The 18,808-nt window shown below is 42.2% G+C and overlaps 2 protein-coding genes across 10 annotated transcripts in view; one reads left to right on the top strand and one right to left on the bottom strand.

Moving 5' to 3' along the window:
- Positions 1 to 18,015, bottom strand: COX15 (cytochrome c oxidase assembly homolog COX15). Of its 5 annotated transcripts, XM_072805722.1 has the most exons (10): positions 16,451 to 16,639; positions 15,071 to 15,261; positions 13,304 to 13,426; positions 12,610 to 12,796; positions 10,252 to 10,419; positions 7,937 to 8,018; positions 6,219 to 6,373; positions 4,500 to 4,613; positions 2,977 to 3,273; positions 1 to 322 (listed from the first exon to the last, which is right to left on the bottom strand). In XM_072805722.1, exons 1-9 carry the CDS (start codon positions 16,538 to 16,540, stop codon positions 3,142 to 3,144), a joined length of 1,242 nt encoding a protein of 413 aa, XP_072661823.1. In that variant the 5' UTR covers positions 16,541 to 16,639; the 3' UTR covers positions 1 to 322; positions 2,977 to 3,141. The 5 variants fall into 5 exon arrangements, with proteins under 5 accessions (XP_072661823.1, XP_072661822.1, XP_072661824.1 ...); XM_072805721.1 differs by having other exon boundaries at positions 1 to 3,273; positions 16,451 to 16,674; XM_072805723.1 differs by having other exon boundaries at positions 1 to 3,273; positions 16,311 to 16,617.
- The window catches only part of CUTC (cutC copper transporter), a 38,175-nt gene continuing 36,052 nt past the window's right edge, over positions 16,686 to 18,808 (top strand). For 2 of the 5 annotated variants that reach the window (XM_072805731.1, XM_072805732.1), the window contains exon 1: positions 16,687 to 16,903. In XM_072805731.1, coding sequence (XP_072661832.1) covers positions 16,843 to 16,903 — 61 coding nt within the window. In that variant the 5' untranslated portion in view covers positions 16,687 to 16,842. Of the gene's footprint in view, positions 16,904 to 16,991; positions 17,334 to 18,808 lie in introns of those variants that run through there. The other 3 variants (XM_072805734.1, XM_072805730.1, XM_072805733.1) reach the window with 3 other exon arrangements.

Genomic DNA, 18,808 nt, shown 5'->3' with positions numbered 1-18,808 from the left:
TTGATAACAAAGCTAGGTGTTTTAATTTCCTTTGATCCAAAAACAACTGACAGAATTATGGACAGGCTTTTAAAAATATTAAGGGAAATTCACTTGATTTTCTAGGTATGAGGACTTATTTTGAAGGAAGTGTCTGGGACTTGTCTGTAATTGTCAATTTTCCATTCATTCATGCAATATTTGGTATATGTCTGAAGCTGGGAATAATGCAAACATAAAAATAATTCAGATAAATCTCCATTCACCAAGAACTCATAGGGAGGCACAAGGGTTTTACATAGCTAAATGCAACCAGAATCTGTTTTTCCAAACTTGAATTCATCTGTAATAAAAGAAAAATGAAGTAAAACATCTGGAACTTGAACTTATTCTTTGCTACTTTGTTGGAGGGAACTGTAAGGCACAAGCATAATGGCTTTTGGGTTGGGTCAGACTGCCCTCTGCTGGCTCAATTATTAACCAAGACCACCTCAGTTTAGGGATCATGAGATGATGGATAGGAACCTACTCCAGTGACCAGTTTACTTTCTTTAAAGAATTCTATCTAGAAGAGGTGATTACCATGAACACATAAGTTCAGATTAAATGAGATGGGGTTGGCTAGAAATTCACAGGGGATGGGAATAAGCTGGTCAAAACTTTCTAAGGTGACTAGGCTGTCAGGTCCTAGGCCAGTGGTGCCCAATTGTCTGCACACTGAAATGATATAGGGTACTTAAAATATTACCACTACTGCTTCCAGAGATCATGATTTAATTGGTCTTGGGTGAACCTTGGGGCTTAAGATTTTTTAAAATTCGAAGATGAAAAAAGTTAGAAACTATTAATAACAATAGCATAAGCCCCAGGGTCCGGGATTTTTTTTTTTTTTTTAAATCAAAGACAAACTATTTCTTTTGTTTTGCTAAGAACCACTTGAGCAAAGTAACTGTAGGTCACAATGAAACTCACAGAATATTGGAGTTGAAAAGGAACAAGATCATCTAACTCAGATTGTAAATGGGCAAACCTTAGGCCATTTATGGCTTCCATATGTGTTCAGCCTGCATCATGTTCTAAAAAACCTGAAATCTGCCAACCTTTGAGAGCTTTCACATAAAAATCTAGATGTTTTGTTTCTTTAATAAATCCAATCTGACAACTCTGGATCTACATAAATCCAATCTGAGCAACAGGCCAGAGCTCAGCAATGGTGTAAGCCCTTAGCTGGGGTCCCTGCTCTCCATTTTGCCACTGTCTTCACCAGCCATTCTCTAGTAGGCATTTGTTTTGCTCCAACTCTTGCCTTCTACAAAACTAAATACTAGCTTTCTGCATTTCTTTTTACCCATTGCTCCCAACTCTGCAGCATAAACTCATTCCTTCTGCATGAGAGGGCTTCAACTTCTGAAGGGCAGCAATCTTGCTCTCTCCAAATGTTCTCCAGCTAAATACCCCTAGTTCCTTCAAGTACTCCCTGTGGGGTGTGGGGTGAGGACTCCTCCCCATCCTGATATCCCTTCCTCTGGATATGTACTTAGTGCTCAATATCCTCCTTAAATGTGGTACCCATGGTGAAACAGCACTTGGACTGAAGTATTCTGAGTGTGGCTGTGACACTTCTATTGATGAAATCTGAAACACCACTAATTTTTTTTATCAGTGTCATCACATTGTTGGTGTGTTGAGCCTGTGGCCAACTGAAATCCCTGTCTTTTTTAATATGAAATGGTAATGATGCCAGCTTTCTCCACCTCAAATTTGTACAACCTATTTAATTAAAAGGAGGATGTTATATATATTTTTTTAAGATTTTATTTATTCATGAGAGACAGAGAGAGAGGGAGAGGCAGAGACACAGGCAGAGGGAGAAGCAGGCTCCATGCAGGAAGCCCAATGCGGGACCCAATCCCGGGACTCCAGGATCAGGGCCTGGGATGAAGGCGGCGCTAAACCGCTGAGCCACCCGGGCTGCCCAAGGATGTTATATTTAAAATATGTTTAATTTCATCTTGATGGTGCCACTCTGGAACCATTGAGTTGTGACTATCATCTATATTATATTAGCAATGTTGGGTTGTTCTATCCTCAAATCTGATCTTTGTGATGCCTTCATCCAAATCACCAATTTAAAAAATTAAGTTGAATAAGAGCCTTGTGAAATATCCACAGAGACCAAAATTACAACAATTCATTAAACAAATTTTTTTTTAATGTATCTGAATAGATGTCCATGCACTACATATACCATCAAGGCCATACTTTAATTATCCGGGAGGCTTTTAGGAAACCCTTTCAGGAACTGATTCCCTTCCATTCATCTGACCTAGTGATGTAACAGCACTATCAAAAGAAGAACTAGGTCAGTGCCTGATGAATCCAAGTGGGTTACCAGTGATTATCTCCTTTTCTAAGTACTTATAAGACATTGTGCTACATATACACATTAAGCTTGTCAAACTCTACCCTTTCCTCATTTTGAAAATTGATACCAGAAGACACTATTTTTCACTGAAAGCTCTCTGGCTACCTCAGGGTGTGCTAGTCCTTCCCTTTGAATCTTCACCTGATGGAAGTGGAGTTGAGATCATAAAGAATTTCTACTTAGGCATAATTCAGGACTCAGGAGGTCAAGGAGACAAGAGATCATGAATGTAGAGTATCAAGAGCTTGCCAACATTAAGAAATCTGAGACAGGGACACCTGGGTTGCTCAGTGGTTAGGCACCTGCCTTCGGCTCAGGTCGTGATCCTGGGATCTGGGATCGAGCCCTGCATCGGGCCCTCTGTGAGGGAGCCTGCTTCTCCCTCTGCCTATGTCTCTGCCTCTCTCTCTCTCTGCATGTCTCTCATGAATAAATACATAAATATTAAAAAAAAAAAATCTGAGACAGCCTATTAAGCAACAAAAGCAGACGTTTCTTTCTCTACATTAAACATGATTTTCAAAAAGAAAACTAAATTTATAAATATTTAGAAAAGGACTCTTTAAACATACTTAATGACACTCTTGATCCAGTGACTTTGTCAAAAACAAAGAATTTTAAATAACTTGACCAATTTGGAAACCCCTTGGTATGCCAAAGTCATCCTTTTAGAAAACTTCAAGTTCTTGTGCTCTCTGATGAGCACTTTGGGTCCTAGGAAGCTGATCTTCTGAGAATTATTTTGGGACTCTTCGGAGTTCATTCATGAGCCAAAGGGCAACACTGAGCAGAGCCAGGGAGCCCGACTGGTGAGTGGCAGCCAAAGGAGTCGGAACGTACATCAGCAAAGTGCTAATGCCTAAGCCCACCTGTTAGAAAGGAAAAGGATGCAGTAAAAAAAAAAAAAAAAGAAAAGAAAAAGAAAAGTTAGGAACCACAAATTCTAAACAGAAATGACTGAGCACGGACAACCAGACACATAACCTCCATGCAGTCCTAGCAAAACCCTAAAAAGTATTATTTTAAAATTCCCACAAGTAAACATACTCACAACAGAGGAAATTCAAACAAAATAGATAAACCTGAAATTTTCCTTAATTCTCCTTCATCCTAGCCCAGCTCCCCTCCCCAAAGATAGTTACCAGTTTCTATACACTTGTACTTTTGTATGTATGTTAGCAGATCATATGTTTGTGTTTTTAAAAATGGGATTGTTCTGTCACTTGCTTTTTTTCCATTTCATTTATGTCTTGAGATCTTATTATTTCAAACTGCTACACAGTATTACACAGTATGGGTGTACCATAGTTGTTTATTTAGGTTGTTTCCAGTTTTCTTGTTTTACTATCACAGCAATTCTGCCACAGATTACTCTGTACACAGCTCCTTGTACATTAAACTACTTCTAGGGCAGGCACTAAGAAGTTAACTTGCTGAACCAAAGGATTATATACTTAACATTTTATTTTATTTAGATTTTATTTATTTATCTGACAGAAAGAACACAAGCAGGGGGAGTGGCAGGCAGAGGGAGAAGGAGAAGCAGACTCCCTGCTAAGCAGGGAGCCCGACCTGGGGCTCCATCCCAGGACCCAGGGATCATGACCTGAGTGAAGGCAGATGCTTAACCAACTGAGCCACCCAGGTGCCCCTACATTTAACATTTTAAAAGCTATTGCCCTCTGAAAAAAACTATACCAACTCATGCTCTCACCATTTTCCTATGCCCATGCCAATACCCGCTTATCTTCTAAAAAAAATTCTCCCCCCAATCTGACAGGCACAAAATGACATGCACTGTTTTAATCTGCTTCTCTTTGTTTTTTTTTTTTCTCTTTGATAATAAGTGAGGTTAAAGACCTTTTCCTTTCATTGTTCCTCTGGTGAGAACTGTGTATATTGATAGCCTCATTTTATTTTCTGATTATTAATTCATACTAAGATAAAATCTTAAATAAATCAAATAATAAAATTTATTTATATAAAGAGATAATCAATATTATAAATACTGAAAATATTTTCCCCTAGCCTGTCACCTTTCTTTTTTAAACTTAGTTTTGGAGACACCCTCAGACCAAAAAGAAGGGGTTTATACCTGTGTATATGCCAAAGCTAGCAGAGTGGCTGCTGCCACCCTGGTCCTTCGAGGAAGGGGAATTCTCCGGGAGAAGAAGTAGAGTGCTGTCACGGCTGTAACTGAAGTGATTCCCTGCAGGGAGGAAGGCATTTCATCAAGTGCCAGGAAGAAATGTTTCACCCTCCTGGTTTCTGCTCATCTTCACATCTCTCCTCCAGAACCAGTGAGTAACCACTAAGGTTTCTTGTCCCAAGCACAGAGAACCATCTGTGGCTCTTCCTATGATTACTCCTCAATCTTCTCCACAATCTTCTGCTTCCCACTTAAACACTCATGTTCTCCAAGGCTTGACCTGCAGCTTCTGCACCTATCACTCCATACACTCTCACTCTCTCCTCACATGGGTGCTTACCCTTACTTTTTAAAATCACTCTTTGCATCCTAATGCCTAATTTTATCTCCTCTCTAATCCTGTATTTTAAAAGCAGGGCTAAGCCCAGCACATGAGGGTTATTTTCCTGGGCTGTGAGTAGAGGATGTAGTGGTGCTGGCAGCTAGTGCTAAAAACAACCTAAAGTCTCATTTTCATTTCTCCCCACTGGCAACAGGATCTCCTCCCTGCTTCCATGATCTCAAGGAGAATCAGTGCTATGTACGACAGCACTTCCTCAGCTTTTAAGGTAACTGGACCAAGCCCCAGTGCTACCTTTGGGGATCAGAGTCCTCTGGACCTCTCTCTTTGGTCCATCTCACACCCAACACACCTCAATCTGATGGCATCCTCCATCTCCAGCCCAATACTCATTGCAAAAGTCCCATTCCTGGGTGTGTGTGTGTGTGCGTTTTCTTAGATTTATTTATTTATTTATTCATGAGAGGGAGGGGGAGAGAGAGAGAGAGAGAGAGAGAGAACGAGAGGCAGAGACACAGGCAGAGGGAGAAGCAGGCTCCATGCCGGGAGCCTGATGTGGGACTCTATCCTGGACTCCGGGATCACACACTGAACCAAAGGCAGATGCTTAACCACTAAGCCACCCAGGCGTCCCTCTTGGGTGTGTTTTAAACATGCCACAGAACAAACTTTGGGATCCTCCCCTTCATTCCTACAGCCGATCTTCTACTACTTAGAGCATCTCTGTGGTCCACCATTCTCTTCAAGTCTCACTCGCCTATGCAGCCTAGAGCCCTCTCACTATCACCTGCATTACTACAACAGCACCTTTGCTTCCTGCTGCCTTCTTGCTGCCAGTCTTTCCCTGATCCAACTTATCATGCCCAGGCTACCAGGCCAATCTTAACATGACCCACAGCAGGCCCTTAATAAATATCAGCTTAGAGAAGATGAGAAATATTTATGATGCTCTTAGCTGCCTGGGATTTTGCTTCAGCAATCACTGTCTTTGCCCTCCTCTCTACTCAGCCTCATTTCCACTAAAATGACTCTCCTATGTGTGTGTAGGACACAAGGAAGTTATCCTTTGCTACACGATTAAAGGCATATTTGAACTTCAAGAAGATGGCAGTTCCTGAAAGCCAGAATATGGCTGGAACGGGTGTGGGTAATTAGGACAAAACATCCCATCAGAGAACTGGTGCTAAATTTCTTTTAAAAAGAAAAGGAAATCTAGTGCCCACTCTACTCTACCCTCTCTAGTACTGCCATCAGTGCTTCAGACACCCCAAAGCCTGTGAGAGACTCCCTGGGCTCAGCAACCAGTAACCAACAGCCAGACTTACCAGAATCCGGTGATCAAACTGCACCATGGTGGGATTCTCAAAAACATTCCTCAGGATGGGGGAGAAGGTAAAAAGATCCTCTGGGATCCAAGATTCTCCCATCTTCGGGAAAGAGTTGTAAACAAGTCCAGCATCCAGCCCTGCCACAAAAGCCCCTATATTCCAAGGTAAATGGCATTTATTAAAGTGAAATGAAGAGATCAAATACTAGTTCTGACATAGAAAAAGTCTAATATCCCAGAGTTAGACAAATGGAATAGTCAGAGTTAGACAAATGTAATAGTCTACAGAAGGGGTTCTCAAACAGAGAATATACATCATCATCACCATGGGAACAACTGCATCCTCACCTTCTCCCACCCCAAGATCCTGGCACATCTCTCGTAAAGGAGTGAACTAGAAGCTCTAGAACAAGGCATATTGGATGGAAACACTGCCTTAAGTGACTTTGATACCCTCCCTATCCCACAATGAACTCGATCTATCTTGGAAATGCTCTTCCCCCCGATACCTGCATAATTTACTCCTTCATTTCCTCAGGTCTCCACTCAAGGTCACCTTATCAAAGAGATCTCCCCAATGATCCTATGTAAGACAGCACTTCCTCAAACTCACCTCTATCCCCTTATCCTGCTTTATTTTTTCACAGTACTGAACACCATCTGCCATATGTTTTCATTGTTTATTATCTGTCTTCCCCAAGTGCTCAAAAAAATGTTTGTTGAGTGAACACAAAAGTGAAAAAATTTATAAACTAAATCCTGGATAAACACATATCCACGAATTAATGGATGACTAATTCATTATTTATGATCAAAGATGACTCAGAGATATTTAGATCACATTCCTTGTTTTTATAAATAGCATTTATAAAGTCAAAATTCATGTTCTTCCACCAAAAAAGAGAGGATGTGAATCACTGGTTTGATGGTTTTCTTTAGAGCAGTGCTACTCAACAGAAATTTGTGATGGAAATATTCTATATCTGACAGCCAATGCCATAGCTGTTAGCAACATGTGTCTATTGAGCACTTGTTCAATAGACACTAAGGAATGACTAAGGAATGAAATTTTAAATTTTACTTAGTTTTAATTAATTTAATAGTCACATGAGGCTAGGATTAATGTATTGGACAGTGATAGGGTAGAGGTGTGGTTTAAAGAATGAAAAAGTCTCTGCTCCATCTTTGAGAAAAGGATTTTTCTCTGATCCACTTTGATATAATGTAATAACAGTACAATAATGGTTACAGAATAACAGCAAACAGGCAATGGTTACAGAATAGTAACAGCTAACACTGGCATCTAGCCTTTGCTACATGCCAGGTACCATTCTAAGCACTTCACATGTATCACTCATACTTTTACCATCATCCCCATTTTACAAATGAAGTCATTGAGGCCCAGAGAGGTTATATAGCTTGCCCAAGGTCAGAGAGTTCTTAGATGGTAAAACCAGGATTGGACCTAGGCAGTCTGGATCCAGATAAATCCTCAATGTTTTTGTTCAACTGACTGGAAAGCAGGGTTTTTGGAAGTGAAGAAGGACTAGAAAACAGAGGGTGAAGATAGTATGAGAGGCAGGTGTGAAAGAGAAATATGAAGGTGAAGGAGAAAAGGACAAAGCATTTAGCAAGAGCCCCCTCCCCACCCCTAAACCCCCCACCTCCCATGAGGGTGGGACAAAAATAGAGCATGCTGGATGAGAAGAGTCCTACCTGAGAGAGCAGTAAGAAACACCAAGCCTGCTGTTCCATGAGCGCATCGTCTCAACCACAGGAGCTGACGAGTTTCAGGCAACTAAAGAAAAGAAAACCATTCAGATTTTCTGTACTGTAGAAACTAAGGAAAAAAAAAAAAAAAAAAAGAAGAAACTAAGGGAGGCAGCCAAGATCTCAAAGGCCAAAGCCAGTGACAATCTCAGGTCCGATCTTCTCTGACCCCTAAATAGGTTAAACACTCCCAGCAGATATTCTGTTCTAACATGCATCATATTTTACTACATTTATACATGTACTATTTGTCTTCCCTGCTATCCCACAAGTTTTGTGAAGGGAGGAACTGCCATCTGCCTTTCATGGTGAAGTAATCCTAGCCCAGTGCTTTGTATGTAACTACTCAATACATATCTGTCCAATAATGATTTGCATTGTTCAAGGGAAAAATGCTTCACCATGGTTGAAATGATGTGGTTTAAGATATAGGACTAGATTTTCATGTTGTTTGTGATATTTCGTGTTTGGCAAATATAGTCAGAACCAAAACTGTGTAAAATCCCTAAACTAGGGGATGCCTGGGGGGGGGGGGGGGGGGGGATGGTCTATTAAGCATCCAACTCTTGGTTTCAGCCCAGGTCCTGATCTCAGGATCATGAGATCCAGCATGAGCAGGGAGGCTGCTTGAGACTCACTCTCTCCCTCTGCCCCTCCCCACTGTGTGTGTGTGCCTGCACCACTTGCTCTCTCTCTCACTCTCTCTCAAATAAGTAAATCTTTAAAAAAAAATCCCTAAAGTAGAGATTCTTGCATTTATAGTTTTGGTAAAATCAAAATTTGGTTTTTACTATAGCAATTTCTGATACTAATCAGTGAATCAACAAACATGTACTAAGAATTTTATAAACAGATTACCATAAGGATACAAAGGAGTTAAGTCAGAGTGCTGCCCTTAAATGGTCTATAGTATATGAAGAGTGAGGCATCATTACTGAGATATCAGTTTATTAGTGCTGTCCAACAGAACTGTCTGTAATGATGTAAATGTTCTATTATCTGCACTGGCCAATGTGTGGCTAATGGGGACCTAAAATGAGGCCACAGCACACGAAATTTAAATAAAATAAAAAGTTACTTTTATTTAAACTTTAATAATCACTTTTTAAAAGCAAACTTAATTTTATTTAAACCTAATTAAAATTTAAATAGCCACATGTAGATATTGTGTTGGACAGCATAGTATTATATGTTTGACTATCATCTCAAATCCTTCCTGTAATTAATGGGATATAAATAAATAAAAGGAGGAAAACAGGAAATGGTACCTTTCAGAGTACTATTTCCAACAGAGAGTGCTTAGGAGTGTGTGGCTATATGTGTAGGTATGTGAGTGAATGCATCGATATGTAGGTGGACAGGGGTGCCAGATGACAAGAATAAAAAGAAAGAGTGGGTTTTCAGCAAGTACAGTTATACATGTACCCAATTCATTTGAGAAGTTTGGCTTTGTGAAGAGAACAAAAATTATTCTGATGTAGATGATCTACTATACCAATGTTTCAACCCCATCTGGCTTCCCTGTGGGGATGACTGCCAAGTCCACAATGCTTTTCCTTATTGGTTCCAAGTACCTACTGGATAATTCTACTTAAAAGTCCTACTGTCATCTCAAACTTCTTTCCATCAACAGGTTATCCAGATCAACCATGACTTCCAAACCTAAAATAACACTCATCTTTAGGAAAACCATTATTTTCCTTTAATTGACATGCAGGAAAATACTTTTAGGCAAGATCATTACGATCACAAGATCAGACCTGTCAGACCTGATGAATGGTAGTAGGTCCCCATCTAAAGAACAAACAACCCCCATGGCTCTTTTATACCATCAAAGGTCCAGAAACAGCTCTCATTCTGGTCTTCCTCACCTGGCCAGCCACCATCCCCCTGAGGGTCAGAAGTGGCTGGGATAGCTCTTGTTACAACCCCTTCCCACCTTTTCTACAATTTGTGTTTTCACTTTTCCCAAAAGGCAACACTGACAGAATATTTGGCTCCCGTACTAATTTGCCTTTGAATGAGTTGCTCCAGCTCAAAAGAATAATGGCACATTTTACTTTGCAGTTCCAAAGCTTTCCAGAGTCTCAAAGGTCAATGTTTGTCATCTTCAGCTATATCTAATTTCTGGTAAATTGGTAGATGTTACTAAGGGAATACGTGCATTTTGATTTATAACTTCCCGTTAGAATCAGAATTTCTGTTCCTCTGACCCTGTCAGCATCTGTGCAGATACACTAACAATACAGACTAACTTTTACCTTGTGCTGAGAGAGCAGCAGTGAGAGTGCAGTCCACAAGCTGGCACAATAGAGAACAAGGGCTGACCCCAGGTGGGCGGCGAGGCGGTACTGACTGACCCGGGGGATGTCATGGGAGTCTGGTTTTTCTTCTAATCCACTTTTCACCATATACCATCCCAACAGACCCTGGGAGCAAAAACAGAAGAGGCAAAAAAAAGGGCTGCATCTGTCCATTCAACTTCACTATGTGAGAAAGTGAGTTGTCAGTTATCAAGAGTACATCAGGAGTACCCCCTGCCTGCCCTCTCCTTTTCCATACCTTCCCATATCCCAGTATCCCAGGAGTCACACCCTACCCACATTTTCACAGATAACACAATAAATGCTTAACCACTGCTTAGATTACCATTTTATTGAAGTATATGCCAAATGTAGAAAAGTACACAGAAACTTAAAAATACTTGATATAATTTAACATTATGTAAGCCAGTGAAATTAATAATAAAAGGGAAGTTTTTTCTATAAAAACTAGATTGAGGGGTGCTGGGCAGCTCAGCTGGTAAGAATCTGCCTTCAGCTCAGGTCATGATCCCAGGGTCCAGGGATCAAGCCCCACATTGGGAATCCCTGCTCAGTGGGGAGTCTACTTCTCCTTCTCCCTCTGCTGCTCTCCCTGCTTGTGCTCTTTCTGTCAATAAATAAAATCTCAAAACAAAAACAAAAACAAAAACACCCAACTAGATTGAATGTTTTAGAAGCACTTTGATAAAGATAACTGCTCATGTTAGTACAAATAGATAATTATAAAAGTTTTCAGTGGAGGGGAATCATAAAAATTTGTAAGGCTTTGCTGGCAGATTGCTTTGCAAATGTCTAAGTTTCTACCCTCTTTAAGGAAAATGAAATGAAATGATAGTTTATAGGGATGCAAGAGATCTGAAGTTAAACTCCAATCAGAGAACTCAAAGAACAGGCCTTAGCTCTTCATTAAAAAAAAAAAAAAAAAAAAAGAAGTAATGAAAGTACAAGTTTAAGCTTAAAAGTTCAAGGTATGTATTATTCTGATTCCTTGCTTTAATTTTTTTAATTAACCAAACAACTGTCAGTTTTACTTCTATCAGGTAAGATACAGCTCTTTCATCCCCACCCTCCCAAGTCAATAGAAGCACGTCCCACCTCTTCTACATACATCTCCTCAGGAAATCTTTTGGGGCGTGTCTTGCCCCTTTAGTGATTACCCCGGATGTTCTAATTATTATCTTGATTTAATCTGCAAAGGACACTGGAAGACAAAGGAGTATACAGCGTGATTTACCAGCCCCACTTTCTTCTTTCCATAATCCTATTTGCCATCTTCAAGTTGCTACTTCCCTGGGAGTCTGTCTGTAGTGGTTTTTTTTTTTCCATTCCAAAATAAACTTTCACTTTGTTTCACCAACCCTCCCCTAGTTATTATTAGATATTTATTAATGTTTCTATTACCTCTCTTTTGTCTCTTCCATTTCCCCCTTTAATTCCTTCTAATTGCTTCTTATTCTTACTACTTCTGAGTTTAATTAACCAATTAGCATCTTCCTGATCAAATTCTGACGTTTCTTTGATGGTCAAGACTCTCTCTGAGAGCCTATAATCATGACCCAAATACTCGCATGTACCTTCTCTCGTATTCCTTTTCTTGACTCTCAGTCTCACACGAACCCTTCAATTTGAGACTCCTCAAATTTGCTTCTTTAACCATTCTAGAACAGGGATCCCATTCCTCATCTAGCAGACAAGTCAGAAAAGGGGAGGAAACAAGAACCCAGGAAGAGAGCCACGAGAGCAAAGAAACTCTTGTGACACAAAAATATATTTACTGGGGATCCCTGGGTGGCTCAGCGGTTTAGCGCCTGCCTTTGGCCCAGGGCGCGATCCTGGAGTCCCGGGATCGAGTCCCGCGTCGGGCTCCCAGCATGGAGCCTGCTTCTCCCTCTGCCTGTGTCTCTGCCTTTCTCTCTCTCTATGTCTATCATGAATAAATGAAAAAAAATTAAAAATATATATATATTTACTGAGGACTTACTAATTCCAGGCACTAAAGTACTTTATATGCATGATCTATCTCATCTAATAGTCACACAACCTAACCAGTAGGCCTATTTTTTTTTTTTTTTCCAGTAGGCCTATTATTATCCCTATTGAAAGGTAAGGAAAGCATACTGTATATAAGGTAGTCAACTTGCCCTACTAAGTGGCAGGGTTGGGCCAGGCCTGTAACACTAAAATTCACTCTCTTTCCCATTTTGTTATACAGATCCAGATTCCTTCCTTAAAAACAATCCCAACTAGGAAGCTCTTGAAAGCATCTCTGGTTTCCCAAACTTGAATAAATCTTACCTGGAAGCAGACTAACCCACAAAGGGCAAGAACACGTCCTTTCATGCCACGACTGAGCCAGCCCTTTCTCCAAAAGTAGACAGCAGGCAGGATATATGCGAGACCCACGAGGCGACCCCACATTCGGTGTGAGTACTCCATGTACCAGATGAACTTGAATTCAGCTAATGTCATATCATGATTTAAGCTGGGTGAAAAAGGAAGTCAAAAAACAAAGGAAACATTCAACAGATTTTTATTTCCAGACAGAATATAGAAGCATTCTCAGTTCTTGAAGCTTGAAATGAAAGATCTGCCTTCTTCCTCATCAGTGACATCAGGATCACTTTGGAATTGGACGTTTAGAGTAGGGAGCTCACTAAACATAATTGAAGCAAGCATCAAGAAATACTGGAATCTAATCATTCTGAAATGCTTAAATAAGCAAGATTGGAAGGGCCTAGTAGGATGTTTACCTGATTTTTCTATTATACTTACCTTTTTTTTTTTTTTTAAGATTTTATTTATTTGAGAGAGTAAGAGAGAAACATCAGTGGGGGTGTGAGGGGGAAGGCAGAGGGAGAGGGAGCAGCAGATTCCCCTGCAGAGCAGGGAGCCCAATATGGGGCTCAATCCCGGGACTCTAGGCAGGATCATGACCTGAGCTGAAGGCAGACACTTCATTGACTAAGCCACCCAGGCACCCCATACTTACATTTTAAATTCCGGAAATTGTTGATATTTTTGGAATTCTGTTTCCCATTCCTCTTGACTTGTAGGTGGCTTCATCTCCTTTATTAAATGCCAGTCTACCATTGAGAGGCCAGACTCTGTCAACCTTAAGATAGGAAAGATGCGTGTGTGTGCGCGTGCGCAGACACATACACACAGTGCTGGATCTTTCATAAATGTTTATAGAAACAAATGGATGTGAACTCAACCCCTCTAAAGGTAAACACATCATTTCATGGTATCCTTTTTTGACACCTTGCTTTCTTCTTACTGCTTAAAATTTCTCCAGAAACAGCTGCCATCACGTACAAATTTCTTTATTGTTCTCTAGATCCTTTCATTGAACTCTTTGCTTCTTTCTTTCACTAGCATTCCTCAACAGGTAAAATCTACCCTTACAGCAAAGAAACGTGCCCTAAATGAATAAGCAACATTATTTACACAAGGAAAAGAAATTTGTTACAGATATAAAATAGTTTAGATTCTTCAGCGAAGTTAAGCTAATAAAACTTACATTTGTTGCAGTTTCTCACAGCAGCCTATATAACATATGGTATTTTGAAATAAGAGCACAAGGAATATGGGGGGAATTTGAGGAACAGATACTGTATTAACACCAGACAGTATTTTCGCCAAAAGGAGTGAGGGTTCCTACAATCAAAGGCTGATGGTACCTCAGAGGCAGGAAATATATAAAATGAACCTGGAACATTTTATCCAACAAGTAAAGAATTAAAGGTTACTAGGATCCTATCAAAATGACCCTGGAGCCGGTTTGAAGAGGCTCCCATTGACTAAAGATAGAACAATCTGAGCAAATCATCAGTGCAATGGACTGAAACATCACATACAGTTAAACCTGTTCATAATACTTAAAAACCCAAACTCCCTACTGATCACCTTTGGAGGACGTTTGGGAACCAATTTATGATTTTCAAAGTTGGTAAAGAAAGAGAAAGATTCAAGTATTTATCCTGCTTTTCTTCTACAAACTGTATCTTAGGATAATTAAATTGTTGATGAGGGCCAGTTTCTCTTTAGCTTTGAACTAATAAAATATTATGGTTTTGCAACTCTAATGAAATCATGGACCTAAGCAATGATCACCAATGGCTACTGGCATCTCTAATGGACACCAGATATTTATGAATGTTGTAATCACCTGTGAAGTATTTGGCCCCCTGTTACCAACCTGAGTCTGATTAAGCGACAACCAGTTTACAGGAAATACCAGGGATAATGGGACATGTTAGACACCACCACAAGTATGCAGTTAGCAAAATCCAGACTGGTAAACTCCACAGGACAAATCAGTTGGGTTTCCTAAATAGCAAAAAAAAACTACAAAAAAATGGGGGTAGGAGGGAGAAAAATCTAAATCTATGAAGTTTCTTTACAGATTTAAAGAGATCTAAGAGGCATACAAGTCAATTGTGATATACTTGTGTGGATTTAATTCAAACAAACAAACTGTACAAACATTTTTGAGACAAACTTGCTATTTGTAGAGGGAAAATCACGCATAGCAAACAGGACCTAAAAAAGGCTTTATGAAGGGCTCCCAATAATAAAACTTTAAATTTTTGTATGGCAGGCAAGCCACCAGACGTGTCCTTCTTTAAGCCTCAATTTTTACATATATAAAATGAGGGAGCTAGACTAGATAATTCCTAAGGTCCCTTCCCCCCTGGTCATCCTGTGCTTCTACTGATGACCTGAAGCACTGATGCGCTACGGATGAATTACTCACCTAGTCACTCCACCAAGAATAACTGCTCCAGCCACTGTTCCACTGCAGACCAGGAGCCATCGGCCCACCACCCGCTCAGCAGCTTTTGAGGGAAGGGGCACTGTACCCCTTCCAGACTGCAAAGCTACTTCAGAGATGGTGCTGTACTGCCCTGGCCTCAAGGGGCGCCTGATCCCACAGCTGCAACCACACTAAGGATCAAGACAGACAAATTATAACTGGAGCCGCATGGAAAGGCCTCAGTCCACTGCTCTCACACACAATCCCACTGTGCCTAGAGTGGAGTCCCCCGTACGGCCACATCTCCACTGCTTCTGCCCTAGTAGACCATCATCTCCCATCGGGATTACTGCATCCACCCCACAACTGGTTTTCCTGTCTCTAGTTTTGCCTCACTCCAATCCATCCCCACGCTACATGAACCTTCTAGTCTCTGCATACTTCCCCCAGACTTAACTCTACACCTAGATATGGATTATTTTCTTTCTCTCTGACTGGGATGCTCCTTGCCCCTGATTGAGAATTTCTACTATAGATCTGTTTAGATGTCACCTCCTCTGGGAAATATTTCTAGACTCTCCCGGGTCTGCAACAGGTCACTCCCACAGCACACCGTACCTTCCCCATGTCAGCCTTTCACACATTACAACGTACTTCAGGTTCATCTGTCTCCATCCCTCACAAAGCTATGAGTTGTGGGACAGCAGTGTCTGGTCAGTCTGGCTCTTTCTCTCTGGGCACTTTCGTTCCTAACACAGTTCGCTTACATAACAACACCTTAATAGAGATTTGACAAATGAATTAACTGTGCCTTCCTCCAGGGCAGGAGCCTTTTGGTATTTATCTTTTCCTTCCCAGTTCCTAACACACAATAACCACTCAGTAATTATTTGCTGAGCGAATACAAGTTCTCTTCTGGCTCTGTCCCTGAGTCTAAAGATTCGTGCTTTGTTTCCTAACTTTAAACAACTTAAGCCTCAATTTCCTTCTCTGTAGAATCAGGTTATGGTGCCTTACCCGACTACCTGCGGGCTTTTAGCAAAAATCAAATACGTAGGTAAAAATGACTGAACTTTTATCATGTGCCAGACGCTTGCTGTATATGAGATTATTTAATCCTCAACACAACTTCTGAAGTAGGTACTGCTATTCCCATTTTACAGATGAAGACTAAGGTACAGAAAGGTTTCTTAACTTGGCCAATATCACGCAGCCAGTATATGGCAGGTTCGGATCCTACCTCAGAGGCTCTGGGCACAAAGAAATCCGTCGTGAATTCTAAGGAACTACTGCAATGTGATGTGGGGTTATCTATTATTTTTCTCCTGACTCTTTCGCCCCATGTCCGATTCCGCGACTAAGTCCACTGCGGTGCAGTACCTGTGCTCTAGGCGCCGCCCTAGGAACCAGGAGCCGGAGACACGGGCTCCCCACGAAGGCTTTCAGGGGCGGAAAGAGCAACCGCTGCATCCTGAAGACGGCGCAGAAATAAGCCACCTCCACCGCCCAGCTCTCGGCGGGCTCCCTCCTCCACCACCGAACGGAGAAGCACTTCCGGGTTATGCCGCACGGGCCCCTCCTCCTCAGAGGGCAAGGGCAAGTAGTGACTGCGCCTGCGCCAGCGACTCAGCTTCCGCGGGGGCTGCTGGGTCCGGGTGTCGGGGACGCGCAGGGGTGCGCGCAGCCGTGAGGCCGCGCTTCTTTGCTCGCGCGCGCCGGACCCCGGCATCCTCGTAGAAACCGAAGACGCACGAGGAAGGAACGCGTGGAGCATGAAGAGGCAGGGGGCCCCCTCGGAGCGGAAACGGGCGCGTATACCGTCCGGGAAGGCCGGTGCGGAAGGGGGCGGGAGGGGGCGGGAGGGGGCGGTCGGCCGATTTGGCCGTCGGGGGCGGGCCTGCGGGGGTTCTGGCAAGCGGGGTCGTGGCGATTGATTCTGTGGGAGTGCTCGGCCCAGCCCCTCACGCCCCGCCCCCCGCGCGCGGGCCCGTTCTGCCTTCCTGACTAAGCGTGTGGAAGCTGAGGGCCTGAGGAGGAGCTTGTAGCGAGAGTGACGCGACGTGTGGGTTCGAATCCCGGCGCCACCGCGTCTAGTGTGCGACGGTGTTCAAGTTGGTTAACTTCTCCCGGCCTTACGTCCGCATCGCCACGCGAGGCCGCCAGTCCCCGCCCCGTGGCATCTCTGGAGCAGTTAGATGCCGAGCGCTGAGCACTGTGCCGTCCCCCGGCGACCGCTTGGGAACCTGTAGCTGCTGCGCCGGGGGTGAGGGCTGTCCCCAAGCTGCACAGCTGCCCCAAGTCCCGAGAGCTTGCTGCTTGCTGTGCCAGGCGGGACGGCGTGGCGGGTGCTACATCCCCCCCACCCCCACCCCCACCCCCACCCCCCGCCACCGCCCCGAGAACTCCTGAGTCCTCCAGACCAGTGGTTCTCAAGCTTTTTGGACTCAGGGCCCCTCCCCTTTCCTATCGAGAACCTCAGCTACCGTTTGTTTATATCGGCTTTATCTATCGGTGTTGACCGTATTCGAAGTTAAAACAGAAATTTAAAAATACTTATTAGCTAGAAACCCATTACGTATTAACACAACTAACGTGTGTGTGTGTGTGTGTGTGTGTGAAAAATAACTATCTTCCTAAACAAATAGAATGCCAGCTTTTTATAGTTTTGCAAATCCCTTTAAGATCTGGATTAATAGAATTGTCATACCTGCTTCTGCATTCGATCTGATGTGTCAGGTAGCCTCTTGAAAATTCCACTCCACCCGTGAGAGAAGGAGAGTGAACAAGGCAAATGAAGCCTTAGTATTATTATGAAAATACTTCTCACTGCACAGACCCTGGAAAGGTCTTAAAGGCCCCGGGAGCTAACGGAACTACCACACTGAGAACTGCTCCGAACAAATGTCTGATTCCTACAAATAACCTGGCTTCCCGGACAACTGTCTTGCTCTGCCTTCTGTGATAGCCTTGTGTGCTCTGTGTGTGCACCGCCCCCCTCTCCTGGTCCTTTCTCCCGTGAGGCAAATGGCACCTCTGCAGCACTGTCCAGTTGGATTGACGTGACAGCTGGTGTGGGCGGCTCTGCAGAAACTCGGAGTGAATAGAGTGCTGCTGGCTACGAACATAGAGTGGCACTTAACTCTTTCACAGTTTGAGACTGAAAATCTTCTTTTAAATAAGTGAGACAGTTGTAATTTGATGTAAGCAAATGATAGGTGTTTGTTATTCAAATCAAAAATAGCCTTTTTAAAAATGATAAAAGCAGTATTGGGTAGAGAAAAGCAACATAGAAAAGTAAAAGGGGGAGGCGTACCTGGGTGGCTCAGTCCATGAAGCACGGGACTCTTGATCTCAGTGCCCTTATACCTTGGGCTCCACTCTGGGTTCCACGCTGGGGATTAAGTAGAGCCTTCTTAAAAAAAAAAAAAAAAGAGAGAGAGAGAGAAAGAAAAGGAAGGAAGGAAAGAAAGAAAGAAAGAAAGAAAGAAAGAAAGAAAGAAAGAAAGAAAGAAAGAAAGAAAGAAAAGAAAGAAAAAAGAAAAACGAAAGAAAGAGGAAGGTAAAAGTAATTTCAGATCCTATCACCTAGTAGTTAACTATTATCAGTATGTGGTAATTCTTTCAGGTATTATTGCATGAAGTATACATTTAATATTCTTAATTGTAAAAAAAAAAACACTTATGTGCTTAATTTACAGAAAAGCTCAAAACGTTATTTTCATCATACTTTTAGAGTCA

The sequence above is a fragment of the Canis lupus genome, chromosome 29, assembly GCF_048164855.1.
Source record: "Canis lupus baileyi chromosome 29, mCanLup2.hap1, whole genome shotgun sequence".
NCBI lineage: Eukaryota > Metazoa > Chordata > Mammalia > Carnivora > Canidae > Canis > Canis lupus.
Note: the sequence above shows the minus strand (reverse complement) of the source record. Positions and strands in the feature narration are given on the sequence as shown.